This window comes from Chlamydotis macqueenii, chromosome 1 (assembly GCF_036417535.1).
Source record: "Chlamydotis macqueenii isolate bChlMac1 chromosome 1, bChlMac1.mat, whole genome shotgun sequence".
NCBI lineage: Eukaryota > Metazoa > Chordata > Aves > Otidiformes > Otididae > Chlamydotis > Chlamydotis macqueenii.
Genome location: NC_141556.1, coordinates 36,025,649 through 36,047,720, shown reverse-complemented (window position 1 = coordinate 36,047,720; position 22,072 = coordinate 36,025,649). Strand labels below are relative to the sequence as shown.

General features: G+C 36.0%; 1 protein-coding gene across 3 annotated transcripts in view; it reads right to left on the bottom strand.

The window, feature by feature from the left end:
* Positions 1-7,915: 7,915 nt before the first annotated feature.
* The window catches only part of USP15 (ubiquitin specific peptidase 15), a 69,476-nt gene continuing 55,319 nt past the window's right edge, over positions 7,916-22,072 (bottom strand). For 2 of the 3 annotated variants that reach the window (XM_086748569.1, XM_086748579.1), the window contains 14 exons: positions 19,001-19,174; positions 18,519-18,677; positions 17,595-17,819; positions 15,958-16,041; positions 15,766-15,860; positions 15,402-15,590; positions 14,446-14,561; positions 14,041-14,316; positions 13,482-13,552; positions 13,003-13,118; positions 11,330-11,479; positions 10,809-10,912; positions 10,156-10,244; positions 7,916-9,829 (listed from right to left, as the gene is read on the bottom strand). In XM_086748569.1, the coding sequence (XP_086604695.1) occupies positions 9,644-9,829; positions 10,156-10,244; positions 10,809-10,912; positions 11,330-11,479; positions 13,003-13,118; positions 13,482-13,552; positions 14,041-14,316; positions 14,446-14,561; positions 15,402-15,590; positions 15,766-15,860; positions 15,958-16,041; positions 17,595-17,819; positions 18,519-18,677; positions 19,001-19,174 (2,034 nt within the window). In that variant the 3' untranslated portion in view covers positions 7,916-9,643. Of the gene's footprint in view, positions 9,830-10,155; positions 10,245-10,808; positions 10,913-11,329; positions 11,480-13,002; positions 13,119-13,481; positions 13,553-14,040; positions 14,317-14,445; positions 14,562-15,401; positions 15,591-15,765; positions 15,861-15,957; positions 16,042-17,594; positions 17,820-18,518; positions 18,678-19,000; positions 19,175-19,916; positions 20,095-22,072 lie in introns of those variants that run through there. The other variant, XM_086748585.1, reaches the window with a different exon arrangement.

Here is a 22,072-nt window from a genome sequence, read left to right as displayed (position 1 = left end):
CGGAAATATTTACAGACACCTCGTACCCTACAGACAATCTACTAATCCCAAAGCAACACCAGAGAGGAGAAGGGTGTTCCCTTGTGTAAAAATAATTCTTTTTGGCTCCTGCAGCAGAGAGGAGGAGCTGCTGGATGCTTTCCCCAGGCTCTGCTGAATCTGTTTTTAAGATAATCATTCCAGATTGCAGCCCTGGGGCTGCTGAGCGATACTATTACTACAGGAGAGTTTCCATCTACTGAATGGATGTTAGGTCCTTTGCAGTAGAGGTGGTCTCTGTCTATGTAGCAAGCATTGCAGTGATATCTATAAAATACGGAAAATATAAATAAAATAGATATACTCACTATACTCGCAGAAGTAGCATGGAGGCCAGCACACTACATAGGTGTTCTTCTTTTCTCACACTGCCACAGAATGAGTCACTCAACTTGCAGCTGACTCCCATCAGCCCAGAAAAGACTTAGTATGGCCATGTACTTCTGAGAGCTTCCAGCACAACTGTTGTCAAAGACAACTGAAGTGTGACCACTTAGTTATTTTGCAGGTAGTTCTTTCTATAAACCATTAGGATTGGTGCTTTCTCATGGAGGAGATCCTGATAAAGAACTGCTTCGTATAGAGACTTTGATTTACTTTTTGTGTTGTGCTCATCTTTGCTGCTTTATGAAGATTATAGACCTCTTCTTACTTCATTCAAAGGACTTTGTCCTTGGTATAAGTATTTGTATGGCTGCCTGTGTGGCTGTGTTCATAAGCAGCAGTCTGAAAGAGATTTTGTTACTTGAGTCAAAACAGATAAACAGAATGAACATATTTATCAAGGAATTTGAAAGACAGACAGAGAAATCCAGTCATAAAGACCCAAATGCTTTCCTTTGTAGTAAAATTACTGTACAGATCACCTCCTGATGTGAATACGCATTCCCAATAAAACAGGGCTATACCATAGTATGTATCTACATCCTGTGTCATGTGCAAGCAGGTACGTCCATATCCAAGGATGCATACATGTGGCGATTTCATAGTTAACACAGGTATTTCGAGAGCGTTTCTAGAAGTTGTATTCAGTATTTCACAAATGGGAGGCCCTTTCTGGAACCTGCTCCCAGGGCACAGTGGGTGAGCTTGTCTGTCTCCTCATGCCAGTGCGTAGATGCACTCTTGACTGACAGCTGGCTGAAGCTTAGGAAATTCCAGGTCTGAACACTCGCTGTTCCAGCTGAGAGCCAAGCTGTGGAGTTACTGAATGGATCATTAAGTGAGATGTAAAACTTGTTCAGCCAGTCTAAGACCTTATTTACCTTTGGCAGCATGGTCATCTGTAGATTCCTATTTCTAGGCCCCTATTTCTAGGGGCCTTACTTCCCTGCTCCAGTCTTAACTAACAAAACCATGCCATGATCTAAGAAGATCTGATGAACAACTTATTTATAAAATTAGCAGTTAACATGTACTGAGTATTGACAAGTTCATTACCAAATGGCTATGCTCCTGACCAGCTCAGCCACACTTTGGTATGGGGGATACAAATTTCTGGTGGGCTTGAATGTCTTACTTTGTTGGAAGCAAGACAATAGAATCATAGAATCATAGAATGGTTAGAGTTGGAAGGGACCTTCAAAGGTCATCTAGTCCAACCCCCCTGCAAGGAGCAGGGACATCTCGACCAGATCAGGTTGCTCAGAGCCTCATCCAACCTGGCCTTGAAGGTTTCCAGGGATGGGCATCCACCACCACTCTGGGCAACCTGTTTCAGTGTTCTGCAACCCTCATTGTAAAAAATCTTTTTCCTAATATCCAATCTAAATCTACCTCCCTCTATTTTAAAACCATTACCCCTTGTCCTATCGCAACAGGCCGTACTGAACAGCCTCTCCCCATCTTTCTTGTAGGCCCCCTTGAGGTACTGGAAGAGAAAGCTAGAAAGCTAGGACCAGCCTTACTGACAGAGTTACAGTAGGGTTTCAAAGAATTTGATACTTCATTTTTTTTTTTTTTCCCTTCAGGACATTTGGAGCCTTCCTTTGTAAACGTGTTCCTCAAAATTATTAACACAGTTCCTGCTCTCAAGACATTATCCAATACTTGGACACATAAATGGCAGTTTTCTAGATAATGACTAGGTAAGGACTTCTGTCAAAAAAAAATAATATGGCTCTTCTAGTACTGTCTTATTTCAAAATGTCCTCATAATGTGCCAGAATCACCTCTAGATTGTTTCCTTTCTAGTGGTTTTCTCTATCTTTCACTAAGAAGTTAAATCCATTGCTAGGAACCAAATTACTTTTTTTTCCCCTTTTCCTACAAGGCAACCCACATCTATCAAAGATTTTAATTCTCAGTTGCCTGTTAGTGACTTTTGCATTATCTGTTTTCTTTTAATCGTAAGACTCTGCTTTTTGTAGCATGTATTTGAAATCTTCTACCACCTCCTTAATAGCATCCTGCAGCTACTTTCTTGTTATATCCATCTTTTCTATTCATGCCGTATAGGTTTCGCCGTACTCCTGTCTTAGCTGTGATTCATCGTTTTTACACACAGTCACAGCTCTGTACGATTTCTTCCTCTTTGCCATGAGTTCTTTTGCTTTTGTCTCTTGCTGGTGTAGAGTCACATTGGATTACTTGATACATTTGTTCTGGAATGGATTATGGAAATGTAAATCTTAAATCTGGTTTGTTTCCTTTTATTTTTAACTGCACGTTTGTTCACGGAAGTTTTGGGAAGATTTTTATTGGTTAAATAAATTAAGTTGGTATGTTTATGTGGGCTTTTTATTTCAAGGAAGGAATATCATGTCTGTCAAATTCTAATGATATTGCCAAATGCTACTGGGAAAACGGGGACATTATAATCCATCACACTTTATATTAAGGGAGCAATTTACATCATAAAAATGAGCTTTCTAAATGACAGTCTCAGACTGAACATGATGTTAACCAAACAAAAATCCAAAGATCATGGACAGAGGATAACCAAATGCTTCCCATAGTAAGTAGTTCTACAAACTTTTTTGATTGATCTCTTAATCTTTGCCACCTTATCTGAAAAACATTACAGAAATGTTTATGGTTACATTTCCTGCAGACAATTTCTACAGCATTATTTCCTATACCAAAAATTAACATGGATATCTAATTTCCTCCAATTGTGTAAAAATAAATTAATTCAACAATTCAAGATATTTTATAAAGAAAGTTCTGTTGTCTCCATCTCATCAGTTGATTGTGATTATTGTGTACTATAGGCATCAGAAATGTTAATATTTTTATTATGCTTGATCAAAACATTTCTATTGACTTTATCGCCCAACTGTAGTTCATTAATCTGAAATGCTCACATTTTTTAAATTGAGAATTCAGAAAAAAAAAGTATATAAATTATTTTATTTTACAGTAAAACCAAAAAACATTGACATAGTGTCAGAAGCCAGAAAGTCATTGGTGGCAGAGAATTTTTTAAAGTAAAAAAGAAGTTAAAATCAAACTGCCATTATCGACAGTCCTAGTACACTTTTGAAAAATGTGTCTGAATCTAGGTCTCAGCTCTACAAGTTGTATTTAGGATCCATGTCACACATGGCAAAGTTATTCAGGACATCAGTCGCATCAAATAAATAGGTTATTTACACACTGCATTTCATTCATTGAGCAGCTATTGGGTAATACAAAATTAGTCAACATGACTAATGTTTTATTTGGTTTGGCCAATGCAACTCTAGAGTAGCAATGCTGTGTTAACTTTTATTGACCTGTTCACTTGCAGCTGAATTACATTAGGGTTTATGGAAGCTGCTGTTTCCCCATTGGAATTGGGGGAACAGAACTCAGATAGGATCCAAATACCTTTTCCTCTTACTCAGCAAACTCCCCAAGGAAACCAGTCCTCTATGAGCAGTCCTACACTGTGTATTTTGTATCACTGAGAAACACGCATCGGAGCTGGCAGAAGGGATGTTCTTTGTATTTGCTTTTAATAGGTATAGATGATACAGAGTTAGTAATTATTTTCCCTTCTGTTTGCAGACTTTCTTCTCAGCTGAGACAGGCTCACATTTACACAACACCCACAGCAAAGTATGTATTTTATAACACTGACAGATGTTGAAAACAAGCCTAGCTCATCTGAATTCTTTCCAGACACCCTTCTTGTGTTCTGGAAAACGCCTTCGTGGCCCTAGAGCTGGCTGCGGACCTTGTTTCAGTTGCATGATGTGTAGGTTTTAATCTTCATTTTTGAGGAACCATGCATTTTTCAACAGGGCAATGTCTGAACCAGTCATTGTGCTGTAACAGAAACTGCTATGGGAAAGCAGGGATGCTCTTCCAGCGTTGGAAAGAAAGAAGGAAAAGGGAGATGTGTGTTTCAGTTTAGGTGGTAACTGGAGGGAAGAGTTACTTTAAGGAAATGACAATAAATTGAAGAGGTCGTTCAGATGGGATTTGGAGGGGCTTCACGAGTTTGATTTAAGTTATGACCAATGGTGCAGGAAGGGAAGAAAAATCATACTGTTTGCTATCCTGAAACAAGAGCATGGGTTTTATTCCCATATGGATGAATTCTTACAACACTAGCGCGTGAAGGCCTTCCTTCAAACCATGCCAGGCCCAGAGCAAACACCTACAGATTCAGGCCTCCATTCAAAACTTTTAAGTGATTTTAAAGTGGTGCTGAATGGCCTGAAGAGGGAGGAACATTCCTCTGAAAAGAACAGGGTGTTTAGGAATTCATAGATCTCAAAGCCGAGGCAGATGGCTCAGACTAAGTCTCCATCCCCAGAGTTCACTCAGCACCCACGGCTTGCCTCTGCTGGGTCTTCTGCTGGTGCCTTCCTTCTCCTTCTTAAAAAGTACTTTCATGAAAGACTCCTACACTTACCTCTATTTTCAGATTGTCTGGTTTCAGTTTTGAGCCATTAATTCTTTGAATGTTTCCTTCCACTCCAATACCCCCTGCATACAGTTATTTCCCCCCTCGTAAGGTTATCGCACACAGATTGGGCACTTCCCAGTAGTCTTTCAGAGAAAACAATTCTTCTTTATATCTGCTAGTGCAAATGTATTTACTCTGGGGTTGTAACTTTTTTTTCCTATAACGTCTCCGAAGGTACAATCTGAACTTTTAAAAGGTCGTATATTTTCCCAGGATCCTTACCACAGACCTGGGAAGATGAAGTAAACTTCTTACTTCTGCTTATGTAGCCAACGACAAATTCTTAGGCCACTCTTTCACACTGGGAACTCATCCCGAATTCTTTGTCCACCAGGACTGCACAGGATTTAGGGGTACTTACTGTGTTCCACCTTCTGTAGCTGTGATCTGAGTATTTTACACATTGAATAACAACATCAATTTAAGACCAAGTGCCACCAAGTTCTCAAATAACATCCCTATTCCACAATGATTTCGTAATGGAAACTATGTTGAGATTGTTGGTTGGTTCCTAAAATTTGTATTAGGCCACAGTGCGTAACACTCATATTTTGATGAGAGTAATGTGATACTTGAGGTGATAATTGAGTGCCAAGCACTTAAATAATTCTAGGTGCACCTATATGATCATCTTTATCAACTTTCTTTTTCAGTTACTGCCCCCTCCAAATAAGGAAACTTACTTTTCATAAACCCTTACTGACTGATGTGAATTCTTTGAGTCCTGTATCAGCTTTTACATTATTTGGCCCAGGATGACTGTTAATGCTACCTGGCATATAGTAACCCAGTTCATTCCCTAGTTAATGGGATAACTGGTCATAAGTTTGTCACATTTGGACTCTTCTGGGGTTTCCATGCTATTCCAAGATTTAATTTCTTTTCAGTAAGATAGATCTCTGCCTGCCTTAGGAGCACGTGGTGCCAGTAAGGCATGCAATGCTGGAACTAAGAAAGCGGAACTGTTCTCACAATTCGTTTACCTCTCAAGGCAAAAGAACTAAAAAATCTGAAGAGAGCAATTTGCCCGCGGACTAAAAATATGCTTATTCTGTCAAATATGGCTTTAATTGTTTCACTACATTTCTAGTGTTTTTCTTTGTCAAAGTAACTAGTACTTAGGAACAAACCATACCCTGAAATTACTGACCTCAAAAAAGCTGGCATAATTTTTAAAGAAAACTAGTGGGTTTGCCAATTAATTTCTTTGCCTGCCCTACTGACTTCCCTCTAAAGATTTCAAAATGCTTAAAAAATACACTGCACTCCATAATGCAGCGCTAACTTGCTGGGAAAGCTAGAAGTGGTTGTGGCCTTCCCATAAGCAACTAGCTGTAGATGCAGGGCATGTTTCTATATAATCTGGCAGGGTAATATCTGACAGCTTTTTTCATCTGTTATGTCAACTTTAAGTTGCAAGCTTCACTTCAGTGTGCCAGGAAGGCAAGTAAGACTTTGATTTCAGTGGGTCATAGAAGAGATCAGGGAGTTGATCTGCACAGAAGCATCCAGAACACTGCCTGAAGCCAACTAAAACAAGAGGTCCTGGGCAGTATCTCTTCACCTTTCCTTCCCTTCCAGCCAGGCTTTAAGTGTGCTGTCACAAAATCTGCGGAGCAAGTGGGAATTGCAAACTGTCTTCTGCCTCCTACTCTGTTTTGTTTTTGTCACTGTCACATTAACAAGGTTAACTGTATCTTATCATTTTGGGGTTTATGCTGATACTTACAGCTAACAAAATGCTTGCTGTCAACAGAACCAAAAAAAAAAGCAGCATACTGTAGATTTTTATCAGACATGAGTCATAAAAAGAGATGTTAGGACCCTCTTTCTTCTCTATATAAATGACTAATTGAGTGACAATAATTTTTGATAGACACTGTAAAGAATAATATGCTTTCTGTAGGTTTTAATTTTAAGCATGTTCACACTGGATGAATTATCATATCTTAAGTGTGAATACATAATAGTTTTACAAAACTCACAACTTGGCTGAATTCCCAGAAACCTTTGATACAGTCATGTAGAAATGTTCCGGAGTTTTATATCTGATTAGGAAGTTTACAAACTCAGTGTGTGTAATCTTGGAAGCCAAATTAACAATTAAAAAAAAAAATTGAAATGTCTATGTAATTTTTTTTCCTAACTAAACTCTCCTTTGATCAATACCCTTTTAAACACTATCTGGATGATCCAACTATTAGTAGGCAAGTACATTCCTTCAAGACCCCATATGTATATATCTGCATTTTCAAAGGCAGAACCAAGTGCTTTAGTAGACCGAGTTATCAGGTATTAAAGCTGCTACCCACAAAGTCCAAAGTGGGACTTTCGTAAGTTGAACCAGATCCTTTGCTTCTTCGTGATTTTTCCAAGCAAGTTTAAGCTAAAATGGGAAAACCAATGGGAGTATGAATGTAGGGGGGCTCTTTGTGTGTGTTACTCAGAGATGATTGCTTCTCTAGGATTACTTCCTCTACTCCACAGATAAATCTCATCTCTCAAGTGCGCTGGTTAAAACAAACAAGTTAAACTCACAAGCTGTTTAGTACATAGCTTTGTGTTGGGTTACTGTATTCCACATCTAAATACAGAGTTTTAAGCCAAAAGCCTGTATCATTTTCCCCCCACTATATCGGTTTATCTAATCTTAAATATTTTGCTTCATTTCAACAACCATCTCAGAGTGAGTATCTTTCCATTTAATTATTGTTACGGTATTATTTTTAAAAAACAAATAATAGTTTTTTATGACAACAAACTTTTTTTTTTTTCAGCCTTATAAAGGTTGTGTTTAGAGCCGGACGATGACAGGAGAGAATTTCTTTTATATATACACTTTTCTGGAAATACTATTAATCTTATTCCATGTTGGTCATTAATTAGCCATTTTGTAACCAATAATCCAAGTCTTAGACAAAGACTACCCATTACACAAACATTGTGGGAAAATAATTTGTAAGAAAATGAAAGACTAAATAAGGCCTTGAATAGCTTTATTGAAATCTGTATAAATAAACATGCGCGTTTCAAATGTAAACCCAAATGAACTCAAGTGCAGACAAAATTTTAACCTCTGTCATGCAGGAGGTTAGTTTACATTAAAAAAAAAAAAAACCTCAAAGCAGCTTTAAAATACCAGGATGAAACACCAGTTTTAATATCAAGGTATAAAGCAAAGCCATGTCCAACATACCTCATTTATATCCTGGTCAAATGCAATTTTTTAAACTTTTAAATGCTAACATAAATAAATAATTTACCAAAATGTGCACTCACAGAGTGAACTTTTATTTACAATACACAATTTATAACCTATTGTATTTGATTAGTTCAAGTGAAGAACATCATACTTTTTGCTTTTTTCTTTTTTAAGTTATTTGTTTAAACAGTGGGACACAAAGCAATTCTCCAGGTAGTAGGTAGATATGTGAAGTGTGCCCCTGCACTTAAGAGCCCCTCTCACAGGCAGTATTGTATGCAAATCAACAATACATTCTTCCAACTAGATCAAAGGGAAAGCAGCAAATTAAAAAAGGTTTCAAACTGTCACACTTATTTTGGCATCCTGGACCCCTGAACATAGTTAACTAAAATCCTACTCAAAGTTTGTATGCCTTATATACTGTACAGGTTCTGACTTGAACATGCAAATGCCAATCAATTCTCTTATAATGAGTTACCTTTTCAGATATGCTGTAAGGCTATGGTGAATTCCATCAGGAACACACAAAGAAAATTAGCAGCCCTACCTTTAAAGTCATTTTGTTCATTAACAATTGAAAGGCCAGTTATATTGAAAAAATTCTCATCTAAGCCCAATATACAGTCAGTACTATGGATACAGCATACTATCAACTCTGACCCTATTACAGTGTAGTTCGCAAGCTGTCAAACTACAAAAACTGGGGAGAGAGAACTTACAGCACAATTTTAAATTTTGGACTGACACCAGATTAAAATTATGCATGTCTTATAAGCAAGATAACAGGAGTTATGTCTGCAGAGTAGATTCCAACAAGCAACAAAGGATACTTACATTTAATTGAAAAACTTTTTGTTAATGCAGCATGAAATCCAGAACCTGTTCCACAGCAGCAGCAAGATGAACATAATAGTCTGGATGTTCAACTATAACACAAAAGGTTAAAACACCTTTTCAAGCTATTTCTTCTATTGTGACCGAATTTAAAAAAAAAAAAAAAAAAAAAGGGAGAAACAAAAATTTGCTGTTTCAAGAAAACTACTGCTTATATATTTATGACATTTTTACTTGTAGCCTGTGTGACAGCCTAAGGAACATGTATATATTCATCCAGAAACTAGACTTGGCAGTAGTATTCTTGCAGTACTAAGAAAATAAATGTCAGAAGTCCACAGATTTAACATTTTAGTTATTAACTCACATCCAAAACAAAAGAAAACATAATCCATCAGAACAGCAGCAGAAAACTTAAAAGGGGTTTATTTGTGATTTCCTATATATAGCTTGTGAATACAAGACTGTAAATGCATTAGAGACAATTTCTGTTTAATTTTTTATTGTTTCACTTCAAGTACTGCACATGTTAAAATGTAATAAAGATTTACATTCTGTTATCTGAAATTCCCCATCTCAGATTTTTATTCTTAATTTGGTGGACAATTTCACTCTTTCAATAGGTATCCCCAGTACGAAAGTCTCTTCTATGGCTTCTAGTTCTTCCATTAGTTAGTGTGCATACAATTTTCATTTTCTATATCATTATAATTTTCATTGCTGTCTTCATCACTTTCCAGTGGGATGCCTGTGGCAGCTGAAGCACCTTGTTTAGTTTCCCGGTCAAGAGGGAAAAAGCCAGTTCCACTGATTGTGTCCTGTCTCTGGTAGAAGAGCACATATGCTGCTTTGGACTGTAAAAGAGAGAAGTGTGATATGCTCATGAGGCTCCAGACAAAAACATTTACAATCCAAGTTGTTTTGGTTTTTTTTTTTTGTTTGTTTTTTTTTTTTTTTTCCTTCTTCCAAGTCTACAAGGTAAAATTACAAAGAAATCCAAAACTTTCATATAAGTTATTTTTGCACGTTGGAGCAAATAATTTTTGTTTTGCGCTGTCCTTTGAAAGAACATGCTACCTACAAATTTACTGCAAGGTTCATGATTTACTTTTCATTTTTCTTCCCTCACAAAGAAAACAACATCCACGGTCCCAATTTTAGAAATACAAAAGGTACTTGCCACTATTTGGTCCTCACATGCAGTGGACACACTACTGTCATCAAAGTAGTACCATTTTCCATCATCCTTATTTTTCGCAAAAGCAGTATCTAGGACAAGAAAGTACAAGATCTAAGGACTCTGTATCTTCACAGATGTAATACAGTCAGTTGCTGGATTCTGTTAGTGTCAAACACTTCACATGTAACTAACTAAAACCTATTATCACTATTAGACTCACACTTTCATGCTGCTTTTTTTTTTTTTCAAGCAAAGAAAGCAAAACCAATAACATTCCCCTTCTAAAGGGAATGTATAGTGAGAAAGGACAGTCAAATAAAATCACCCAGTCACTTTTTCGTTTTTCTCTCTTCTTTGAAGGAGATGCACAATGTAAAAAAATATAGGTAAGTATGACAAAATCAGTTATAAGAGTACAGTAGGTCTTATGGAGCTCTTATATTTTCTCTTTTCACAATATGCATAGCTAGAAGTATAAAAGAACCTACAATTATCTTTGAAAGCTCATTTCGTATAGATTTTTGTGTTAGAATACTTGTGAAAGGATTTCAAGGTAATGAAAAAATGCCATTGATTCAAAGCGATCAGTACTTAAACCAAAATACACATGGAAAGAAAGCTGACATGTAGAACGATATTTGAAATCAACTTACAATGTCCTCCTCCCATTCCTCCATAGTGGTTGGAGACAGCAATCAAGTTGTAGCGGCAAGGCCCTGCATTGGGATTAATAAGGAACTCTGACATGTCCAAATCACTGTTTAAAAAATAATTAAAAAAAAAAAAATCAATGCACAAAAAACAACCAAGAGAAGGTCATGTTAATAATACTTCTACCTGTTTCACATTTTGGTGGTCTTTGAGCCGTTTATATTCCCCACAAAAAACACATATACCAGACCATACTGACAGTGCCTCTCTTTCACTCTGTGAGGAGGGGAACAGGAACCAGTAATTTCAGCCAAAACTATTGATAGAGTTCTTCCATACTTACATACTATTATTATTTTTCCAAGTTCGTACTTTTCACCTACAAGCATTTTTTCATCAGTCTTTACTGGATCCATGTGTGGAAACTGAGAACAAAACCATTTTACATAACTGCTGGCTTAAACATGTGCCCTCCTCATGGTAACTTTTATATTTCTAGCATTAAAATATTTACGTTTCTTACTTTATTGGAAAGTCAACCAATGTATCCAACTTGTCTCTCATGTATCTGCTGTAGGAAAAGCGCTTTAGATGAACTACTAGTACGGGGGGCAGTGACCACAAGTCTAACTTCTTGGTAGCTTGCTGATGTTCTTTACAGTTTGGACAATACCTAGAAGAAAAAAAAAATACCAATTTTAAATAACTGCAGTCCATATGTGTATAAGATACATTGCCATAGAGAAAGCCAGTTACATAGGAGGAACCGAACGAGCAAAAGCTGAAACATAAACACACACGTTCCATCTTCTAATGGCCACTAATGCCACTGATATCCCTTCCAGTTTAAAATGCAAGGTGCCAGTGTGCAAGCATGCTCACGGTGAAGCTCTTGTCTCCTACAGTAGTCCCTGTATCTTTAGTTAAAATACAGCTTTCTCACATTTTGTAAAAAAAGATAAAGGGTTATGAAAATACTTCAGGAAAACTGACTATATGAAAAGCCATAAGCAACAGACAACTGTGGTTCTTCCAAGTTTGAGTTTCTAAATGAATCCATCTCCCACCCCATCCCTCCTACCACTACAACCAGTTAACAGTGACTACTGGAACCTGAAAAAACTCCTTACTAAGAAAACTTGCCTTCTCAGAAGGCAAATACTAAACAGGCTGTGACTTGTTCCCTGCAATGCATACTTGAATCTTTCAAGAACTAAGGCTCAGGAAGAAAGGTAAGTAAGAACAAAGTTGTATTTTGTAGTTTAAATACTCTGTTTAAAATGTGCTGCAAAAATGGAAGCACTTTGCATACTTGAGTTATACAGTATCTCAAATACTATCCAGTGTTGTATAATTTAACCAACCCAGAAGAGAAAAAAAAAAAAAAAAAAAAAAAAAGAGAGAATTTGTAAGTCAGCCCCCTCCCCTGCCCAAATAAAGGAGGATCTCTGGTGACAAATTTTGGAAGTCTTCAAAACTTTTAAGTATCCACAAAAGAAAAAGTGGCAGACCCTCTTTTTTCAAACTTAATTCTAAGCTTCAGGTGTTGATGAAGAATTCTTATCTGCTAGAAAATTCCTGAAGAAGGATCTTATGGGAACATTCTAGAATTATGAATATTTCGATATGATTTCAAATCGTAATTTGTAAGAACCATGGATCAGAATAAAAGTCTCTGACAAACTTAATGGTTGGAACATGAATTTGAGAGCTTCTACCAACTACAGACATCCCCCATCACACAAACCTGTTGTTTAAGCACATCCCTATCTCACATATCAATGCAAGTTATGTACTTGCATGAAAAAAAAAAAAAAAAAAACACTTTAGTATGCACCAACCTTTCTCATCCCATCATTTGTTTAAACCACTGCACTGGATTTGGCACAATATTATTCATTCACTGTGGATCACAGTTCACAGACTGGAATATCTTACGGATCTACCCTTCCTCCTAATTCTGAATGCATTAATTGTCTCCCATGCAAACTTAATCTTCTGTATAGGGTAACAATTTTAGTTAAGCAACGGATCAAAATAGAAAACATTTTGAGAATTTTCAACTACAATTTAAATAACCAGATTCAAAATACCATTAAGAAATCAATTAGCTGTCTCTGTTAACGTTCAAGTGTGGTTTTGATTACATTGAGAAATACACGATAGAACATAACAATTTTAACTTTTTGTCCTTACCATGGGTCTTCAGCACCTAGTTTTTCCTTTGTGGTGAACAGCTCAATGCAATCTTTTAATTTCACAAAAGGCTTTTTGGGAGGCTTATATTCCACACTTTCATGTTTGTCAAAATCCTAAAGAGAAGTATTTCTTGAGTTAAGAGAACAAATGAAACAAAACTCATTTTAGTGATGTCGTCTTACTATAAACAGTAACTACAAAGCTCCTATATATGGAAAAACTCAGAAACCACTCAAGCAAAAAGTTTTCACAGCTTCAGATTTACTTCCACATTAATAAGCCTCAGATTTCCTAATTACTTAGATGTGTAAATGAAGTTTATTTATGACAACATATTTACTACAAATAATGTGAAAAAATATATACTAGCTTCTTCTTTTGAAGACTTACAATCTCTTATGTGACATTAATTAAGTTGATTTTTTAACATTTAATTTTTATTGGTGCTGGAAAGGGGAGCAACATAAACAGCTTACCTCTGCCGCACTATCATCAAAATATCTCTTCTTCAATTCAGGATCCCAATCCAAAGCAAGGAAAGATCTTTCTAAGATTAAAAACATGTTTTATCTTAATATTATTTCTTGCTTTACATGACATTTCATTAACTTTGGGCAAACCGTCTTCAAAATGAATTAAACAATGCTAGCATGAACTTAAAATGAAAAATTGAAGCACACTCAATTTCTGCATGTCTAAGAGTTAATTACAATAACAAATCAATTATTTATACACAGAATCATAGAATAGTTAGGGTTGGAAAGGACCTTTAAAGGTCATCTAGTCCAAACCCCCTGCAAGGGACATCCCCAACCAGATCAGGTTACTCAGAGCCCCATCCAACCTGGCCTTGAATGTTTCCAGGGATGGGGCATCCACCACCTTTCTGGGCAACCTGTTCCAGTGTTCCACCACCCTCATTGTACATGATTTACTATTGGAAAAAAGATATATCAAACAGCACATTTCTATGGAAGTGGAGTCAGAAAAAAGTATCAGAATCAAATATTGCCCAACCTGTTCCCCATGACTTACCGTCAAGCCTAGGTTGCCTGTCATCAAATCTAATATGCCTGGTATCATCTTTGATGTAGTTTATGTCAGTATTGCCTAAATTATTGAACTGGAATGTAAACAATCGCTTTTTGTGTCCCGTGAGTGGTTGACCTTTGCAAGTATCCTCAGTACATAATCCATTTTCAGAGTCATTGTCACCTCCAACTGAGTCTTCTGATTGGCTGTTTTCATTCTCTGAAGGAAGTTCTTGATCTTGACTCGATTCATCATCTTGTTCATCTGTTTCCATTTCACCTGAAACAATTGGAAGAGTAAGGAGGAAGAAATTAGGTAAAATAACACTAATTGAAAGGCACTACAGAATTAACTTCAGTTTGAAATTGAACACAAAATACTAAACAAGTTTAAATATTCCAGTCTTACTTGGAGATCCTTCTTCATGTATTCCATTTGGGCCGTTACCATTGATACCATGGTCCTTACAACAATGTAGGGATCCTTCAGTGTCTTCACTTTCAGTACTTGTTTTTACATATCGGCTAAATATAATAAATGAAAGCAACAGTTGGAATCAATGGATTTTTATATGTTTACATTGTTCAAATCAGATAACTAAATGGTTACAGCAAATTCTTTCTAGTGTACTGTATTCCTGCACTTCTTTCTAATTTATTCAGACTTAATAGTTTTATTGCCTAACACGTCTACTGTTACAGGCACATGTGAAATTCCACTTGTCTACGATCTCATGTTTTTGGCAGTTACTTGATTTTATACAACTTGACTCTTGGTATTAGTCTCTGTCCAGAAATCACTTCTTTAACTGTTCATTAGCTATATTTTTTAGATGAAAAAAATACATGGCTTCACTTACAGAGAAAGTTACCTCAACAGAAAATGAAGCACAAATTTTAATTGGAGGTTATAGGATTGTAATTCTTTCCACATAATGATACTTACTACATTCTGAAAATGTCTACTATGTACTTTTAAAACTTAAATTAGTATCTAAACTTGTATAGTAGATACAGAAGGTATAACCATAGCAGAATAACTGGCAAAACATTTCCATTCTACCAAGCGCTAACAAATAGCTATAGATACAGCAGAATTAATTCCCTTAAGCTGATTTTCTACTGTCTTCTCAAATAATTTTTGGATGGGGTCATGCTAACAAAAAATCAAATTAAAATCCACACTAGTTTACACCTCAAGTGGCTAAAATTTTGTATTTTATATATTTTACACAAAGCAAATAAAAGACTAAGTACTGAAATCTAACCAGTTTGTTAACAATACATGTAAAAATAAGTGCCTACTGATTCCAACTATTATCATTATTCATAAAAACCACATTTTTCTTTAAACAATAACCTTACCACATTCTTAGCAGCAGCAGGTTATACAGTTTTTCTTCAGTATTGTTTCTAGGCACTGCTATGAGAAAAGGTTGACCAAACAGTGAAGAACCACTATGGCTGTAGCTAGTGTGCCTGCACTTTTCCCTTAAACAAACAGGAATTATAACTTGTTCTGTATCTTCTGTTCTATTGATAGCAATTTCAAACCTAAAAGAAAAACAATCAGAAATTAAAAGGACAACTGTCATTTAAAAGGCTACAAAGTGGAAAAATTAAAAAATAGAACCTCCAAGATTTATCTTTATCTTATTTCCAGGTTTTAATCTTTTGCAAATAACTAAACACACCGCAAAGACACATGAAGCATGTTATCTGTACTTACACATAAATGTCATCACGTTCCATAATACTACTTAGATTTTCATCCATGCCAAATATCCTGTGGAACCTGTGATTGTATATATCAGTAACAATCATCTAAAAAAAAAAAAAAAAAAAAAGTATGCATCATTAAATGAGTTTAATATGTGTTAAGATGTTCATTGTTGTGCTTCTTGTAAGAAATCACTCTTACCTTATCTGCAGCAACACCCGACAAAGCCGACAATGCTGTGCAAAGATCCAATATATTTCCAATTTTGGGAACAACTACTTTGTACTAAAAAATAATAAAATGTCACTTTAATTTCTTAAGAGAAAAAATACGCATGAGAAGAAAAACCAAACAACTTCACATGTTCAGCATACTTAATATACTTCTTTCAGATTCTTGAACTGAAGGTGTAAAGTAGGTAAATCAACTAACACAAATTCCAAAAGCTGCTGAAAATATAGTAGTTACCTTCACAATTTTACCCATACAAACATGCACACTTTGTTTACTACATTTATTAGTTTATACAATGCTTTTTTTTTTAAATGGTATTTTACTTTCTCCGTAAGACTAATGGCACCAACTATTTAAATTTATATTTCAACAGCACTTATTTATGCATTTAAATAGTATGCATGCTATTGACTAGATTCTTACATTTGTAATACAACACAAGTTGTTTATGAAGTATTACTGGGGAAAAAAAAGCAGCACGCAATAGTTAAAGACTGAATTCTAATTTCACATGCGGAGAGAGAACCTGATAATTAACAGTCAAAGAAAACATCTCTGTGGCTTCCCTTAGTGCAGTACACCTGCAGTTTGTAATGAAACTCCACACAGGACTCTTACCCATTATTTGCATAATAAACAAAGGCAAGATTAATTAGAAATAAGTTATTATAACTTTGTAATTAATTGCCAAGTACAGCATATGTTTGGTATCTCCTTAAGTCTTAGAGTTATGAAGACTCACAAAAGCTTTAATGAACTTGTACTCTTCCCAAACTCTATTCATTACTGCATATTCTTCTCACATGTCATACAGGGTCATCTTCAACTACTGTGTGTCCCTCGTGCAAACCTGTCCTCACAAATAATTAAATTTCTAGCAGGCTCATCTCCCACTAATTAATACATGTCCCTTCATCTTTGACTTCCCTAATTCATATTGCCTTTGAGAACACTCCCTTTTCCCCCAGCTTTCCTTCTTACAGTACCCTGACTTCAAGTGTTAAAGCCCTTTTGCAAGACTGCCTAACTGCCTGTCTTATTTATTTCACCTGTCCTTGCTTACCCCATAACGTACAGCTAGAACCATTTAATCATGATTTTGTTACTGTAACCTATGTACACTGTTTAATGCCATTCTAGGGTGCATAATACCATTCCACCTAAAAAAGGCAAAAGAGATACTCTTTACAAAGAAATCTCATCTGAAATTTTCTCTTTTGACTATTAAGTGATAGCATAGAAGAATTTAGGACTACCTAATGTATTTAGTCATAGGTTTATTTGCACCAGTTATTACCAATATTTGCCTTTTGAGGCTAAGCAAGACTAAAACAAAAAAATGAGGACGGCATAATTTTTAAAGACTAAGAAGCCTTATTAACACAACGATCAAGAAATTACCAGTATCTTCCTTGAAACTGACAGAAATATAAGAAGGTATGTATAGTCCTCAGGCTAAGTGGGACTTGAGAACACATACCAGAAAACTAAAGCTTGTTGGATTTGCTTATTGTACTTATAAATTCAAAAAAATGTAAGGGCACTTGGGTGCATTGTTAATGCCACATGAATCAGGAGTTTTGTACATAAACCAAGAGGCTTACCTGCACAGGCTTTGCAAGTGGATCCATTCTAACTAAATAAACTTCCAAAGTGCGTTCTTTTTTCATGGGCAATGGAAGTGTCAAGTAACAAAAGGGATCAAACGTTACAGATATCTTAGCACATTCAGGACAAACTAGGGTGGATTTAAAAAGGCCATGAAATATATCTACAATGATGGAATCATTTCTTTTTAAATGGTTTTCCCAGGCTTCTTCAGCAACCACCTGTAATTAAAGCACGACCTGGGTTATGACAAAGTAGTAGGAACTGAATAGCGAGAATTATTAGTAAGAGTAAAAACATTCTCAATTACCACCTAAACATAGAAATCTCACTCCAAAGAACCCTGCAAGATATGTTACTACTATCAAGATCACAGGTTAAAAGATGTATGCTTTTCCTAGGACAGAGATTCCGTTAGTGGTGTTATATAGTCTGAGAGAGACTTCACGTAGCTTGGGGCAAGACAAAAGCAAATAAAACTAAAAACTCCATCTGAATTAGCCCATACTCGTAACAAAATAAATTATCTATATGCTTGTAGCTCAATGCTAGAAGAATTCCCCTAAGGTAAGAGTACCAGAGAGAGACAGAATGCTGCATACTATAAGAATAAAAGAGCAACAGAATTGAAATTGTTTTTCCAACTGAAGTCAGCATTGAATTGAACAAAATGTTCTTGACAAAGCCTTAACACCCTCCCACCCACTGCCCCTTCCCCCCCAGTTATCTTCCAAATAAACAGAAATTTACACAGGTACTTGAACAAGATCTCCATTTTAAGGTCTTGGCTTATTTTCTGAAATCTCTTGCAGAAAAAGCAACACATGATCAGTGTCACAACCTTTCAGTGCACAATCATGCAGAATTATCTTCCAACGTATAGCCTTAACTAAAATGAAGATCAACAGCAAAACCACTACCTTGTCTGGTCTCCCATCTGCATCCTTTAACTGAATGTAAGGCTTTTTCCTAATTCGATTCAAATCCTCATGTAATCCATCCAAGAGAAAAGCTAGTAGTTCTTGACAATCTTGTTGCTGATAACCAGAAAACTGTGGTGCAAATCGTCCCACTTGTGTCTAAAAAAAAATAAATACAAATACTTCTGGTCCCTTAATTGTTATGAAGAATAGATACTTCCAAGATGCTACAGCAGAAAGTTATAAAAGATAAGCTTTTCAATGAAGACAGGAAGCCAAAACTAATTCTCAAAGATCAAAGCACAAGGACAGTTGACACTTATTTAAATACACATTCAAGAGTTTTAACAGTTAAATGAACGGACTGCATACTGACGAATATAACTTCAAATTCTTATTCTTGCATACTTCTGTAAGTTTCATATACTTAAACTACAAAACCAAAACTGACAATGTATATTCATGTTAAATTCCCTACTGACCTTAAATGCTCTTGGGGTAACATAGCTGTATTTTCCTGACCACATCTGCTTGATAAGCTCTGCATAAGATTTTGCTATTTCACCTCGCATTCCTAAAGGATTGTCAAAATTCAGCTCTTCTTGATATTTATCGTTGAGGAAGTATTCTGTAAGAGGTGGTGTGTTGCTCAGACACTGAAAACAGAAATAGAGAATTTTTATAAAAGCTATTTTAATTAATTCTAAACAAATAATGTTGGAACTTTGTTAAAGCAGCCATGAACAATACTTTAAACTGTAATGCCTAGTGCCCGCAGCTATTATTACAAGTTAGGCACAAATAATATTTTTCAAAAGCTTTTCATTAGAAATAGCAGTCCAGCCAACCAGTGTAACACCACAATTTGTAATGAGGTTCAAAACAAACAAAAGAAGGTGGTTCTTGATAGATGGATAGTAGCTTTAGGAAACTCTTTGCTGAAAGTTGTAACACATGCACAAAGTTTACAAGGCCTCAAGGAGAGACTGCACAGGTACTTGGAAGAGAGCACCAGCAGGGCTTATTAAATCAGATTACACCACATTCAGAAAAACATGTGAGCAGAAAATAGTTGAAAACAGAGAGGGGTTTTTTTTGGCAGAGGTGAGAGGGAAGGGAAGGTGAGGATGCTTGCCCTATTCCTTCTCTTCCCAGGCATCTGCTTATGGATGCTGTTGAACTCAGCAATCTATGCTAGATGGACTAGACCTTGAACCAGAATTGGTGCAGCTCTTCCTATCTTCTTTTAAATTTTGTGAAGCTGTTTAGAGCTGAAATTAGTTCAAGGAAAGCAAGGGCCTTAGTTTAGACTGAAATAATGACTTATCCTCTGTACCAGTTTGTCTTTTCTGTCAGCACTGAGAGATAGTGGGATGTAATCACTGAAGTATGATTTACCATTTTAGGAAACCACTTTGAATTTTTGTGTGCTACTCCTCACACTCCTTTAAACAAAAACTTTCCCATCACTCAGAAGTTATCCCCATGCCATGCCATAGCATATAGATTTCATAAAGTTTCTTTATTAAATATTATAAGCCTTTCTGCGTTCTTCTTCTTTCCTCTATTAAAGATTCCAAGAAAGGTCAAATATTTCATGAGTCTCATCTGCCTTTCTTCAAACAAGGGCAAGAACAAAAATTTTAGCTCCACACATGCTACTGCGTAAGATGCAACAAGAGACTGGAAGAATTATTACTTTGTGGCAAAAAAAAAGTTATTCCTATTTCTACCTATCATATCTGTGCAATATTACAAAGCAAAAACCATTCATATGCTGTAAAGAGCTGTCACAGTATCCTGCTCCTTTCTTTATCTCCCTCCTCACCTAAAGCTTTCAGTACTGACAGCTCATTACTGAGCTGCAATGAAAAGAAATCCTGATATTACAGGCCCTTTTGGACACTGAGGGTTGAAGAAAGCTTATTTTTCTCTTGTTATGTGGCAGAGAGCTTTTATTCCTACTAGTGGTGATCCCAAGCCCCCGCTACCTCTCAAGATTCATGTTGTCCGTTCTGAACTGATCCATGCAGCTGAGAGGAGAAACACTTGGTCTCTCAAATCCATACAGAAGTGGTCAATCAAGAGTTTTCAACATATTATTTTTAGCATCTACCTAAATGAATAGATGGACTAAGTTCCACCAGATACCCAGAGACAATACAGTGCAAACCACACTAAACTAATTATAAATAGAACTACAGTTTAGGTAAAATTGCATGTTCAATCTGAGTGATGCAACAAATCCTACTGCCCAAAGAAGTCCTGCCTCTTCTCTGCTGATCTTAATCTGATCGTACAATAAACAATCATCTCACTAATCTGTAAAAAAAACCCTATTTTTCCTCCTCACTTTTCTTCTGGATTACTTTTGGGCTGGTTTAGGAGATCAAATCAGTTCAGCTGATCAGCTTGGTGTGAGGAATGTCCAGAACAAGGAACTAAATAACGCAATACCCGTAAGTTTTTCTATAGATTCTTAGTCAGGCACTACACAATGTGCTGACAGTGTGTTATTTCACAAAAAACCTAATTTATTTTCTTCTAGTTTTCACCTGATAAAATTAGTTTTGTCACTTTCTCAGAATATTAATTTATATTTGTATGTATAGGAAGATCACTACAGATAATTTCCCTTTTTCCTTATAACAATTTTGACATTCCAGTGTAAGATGACACTGATGGCAGTACTGGAACGCACAAGTATCTACCTGAACAAGGCAAATTCTAAGATAGAGTTGACATATTTTATAAAATACCAGAGGCCACAACTTTTAACAGAGTACCTGCTAAAGGAACTAATACAGTTGGCCACATAGCCACTGATCTTTTCAACATAATTGAGAAAGCCAAATAATTACAAACATGTTTACTTCTTCAAAAGGCTAACAATGGAGAACTATTTAAGATCATGATTAAAGTCACAGGGAAAAAAAGCACCCAGAACTCAATTTGAAAGGAAGCCTACATTCTTATTTTTTCATGATGTGCTATGCTGTAGGTTATCAAGGAAGCCTTATGGAAAGCATCAATAATAATAATAAAAAGAACTATTAGAACCAAGACAATCTACTAGACAGCAAAGTCATCATATTTATGTGTCCTGTTTAATCTAGTGGTTTTGTGTTTTCTGTTTGTTTTAAAACACAGACATAGGTAAACTAACAAGTATACCAACAGATGAAGAATAACAGAAACCAAAAAAGCAAAACAAATATGGTAAAACTACAGAAAACCATTTCTGAACTAAAAAGGTTACAGAATGGCACTTAATTTCAGGTACTGCAGTTTTCACAGATTTTCTTTAACCAACAAAACTTCTGTAAAGTGCTCAGTCTCTGAACCCAAACTGGTTATTTAGCTAAATGATCATGCAAAAAGATGGAACAGAATGCAGAAACTCCAAGACCAACTATGAAACGAACCACAGAAGCAAAGAAGGACTGGTTTTCAGCATGACAAATGTTAACACTGAAATTATAGTTCCATGTTACATATTACTAGTAGGGTGTGGGAGACATTAAGATGCATGGGAAAATGAACAATAAATAATC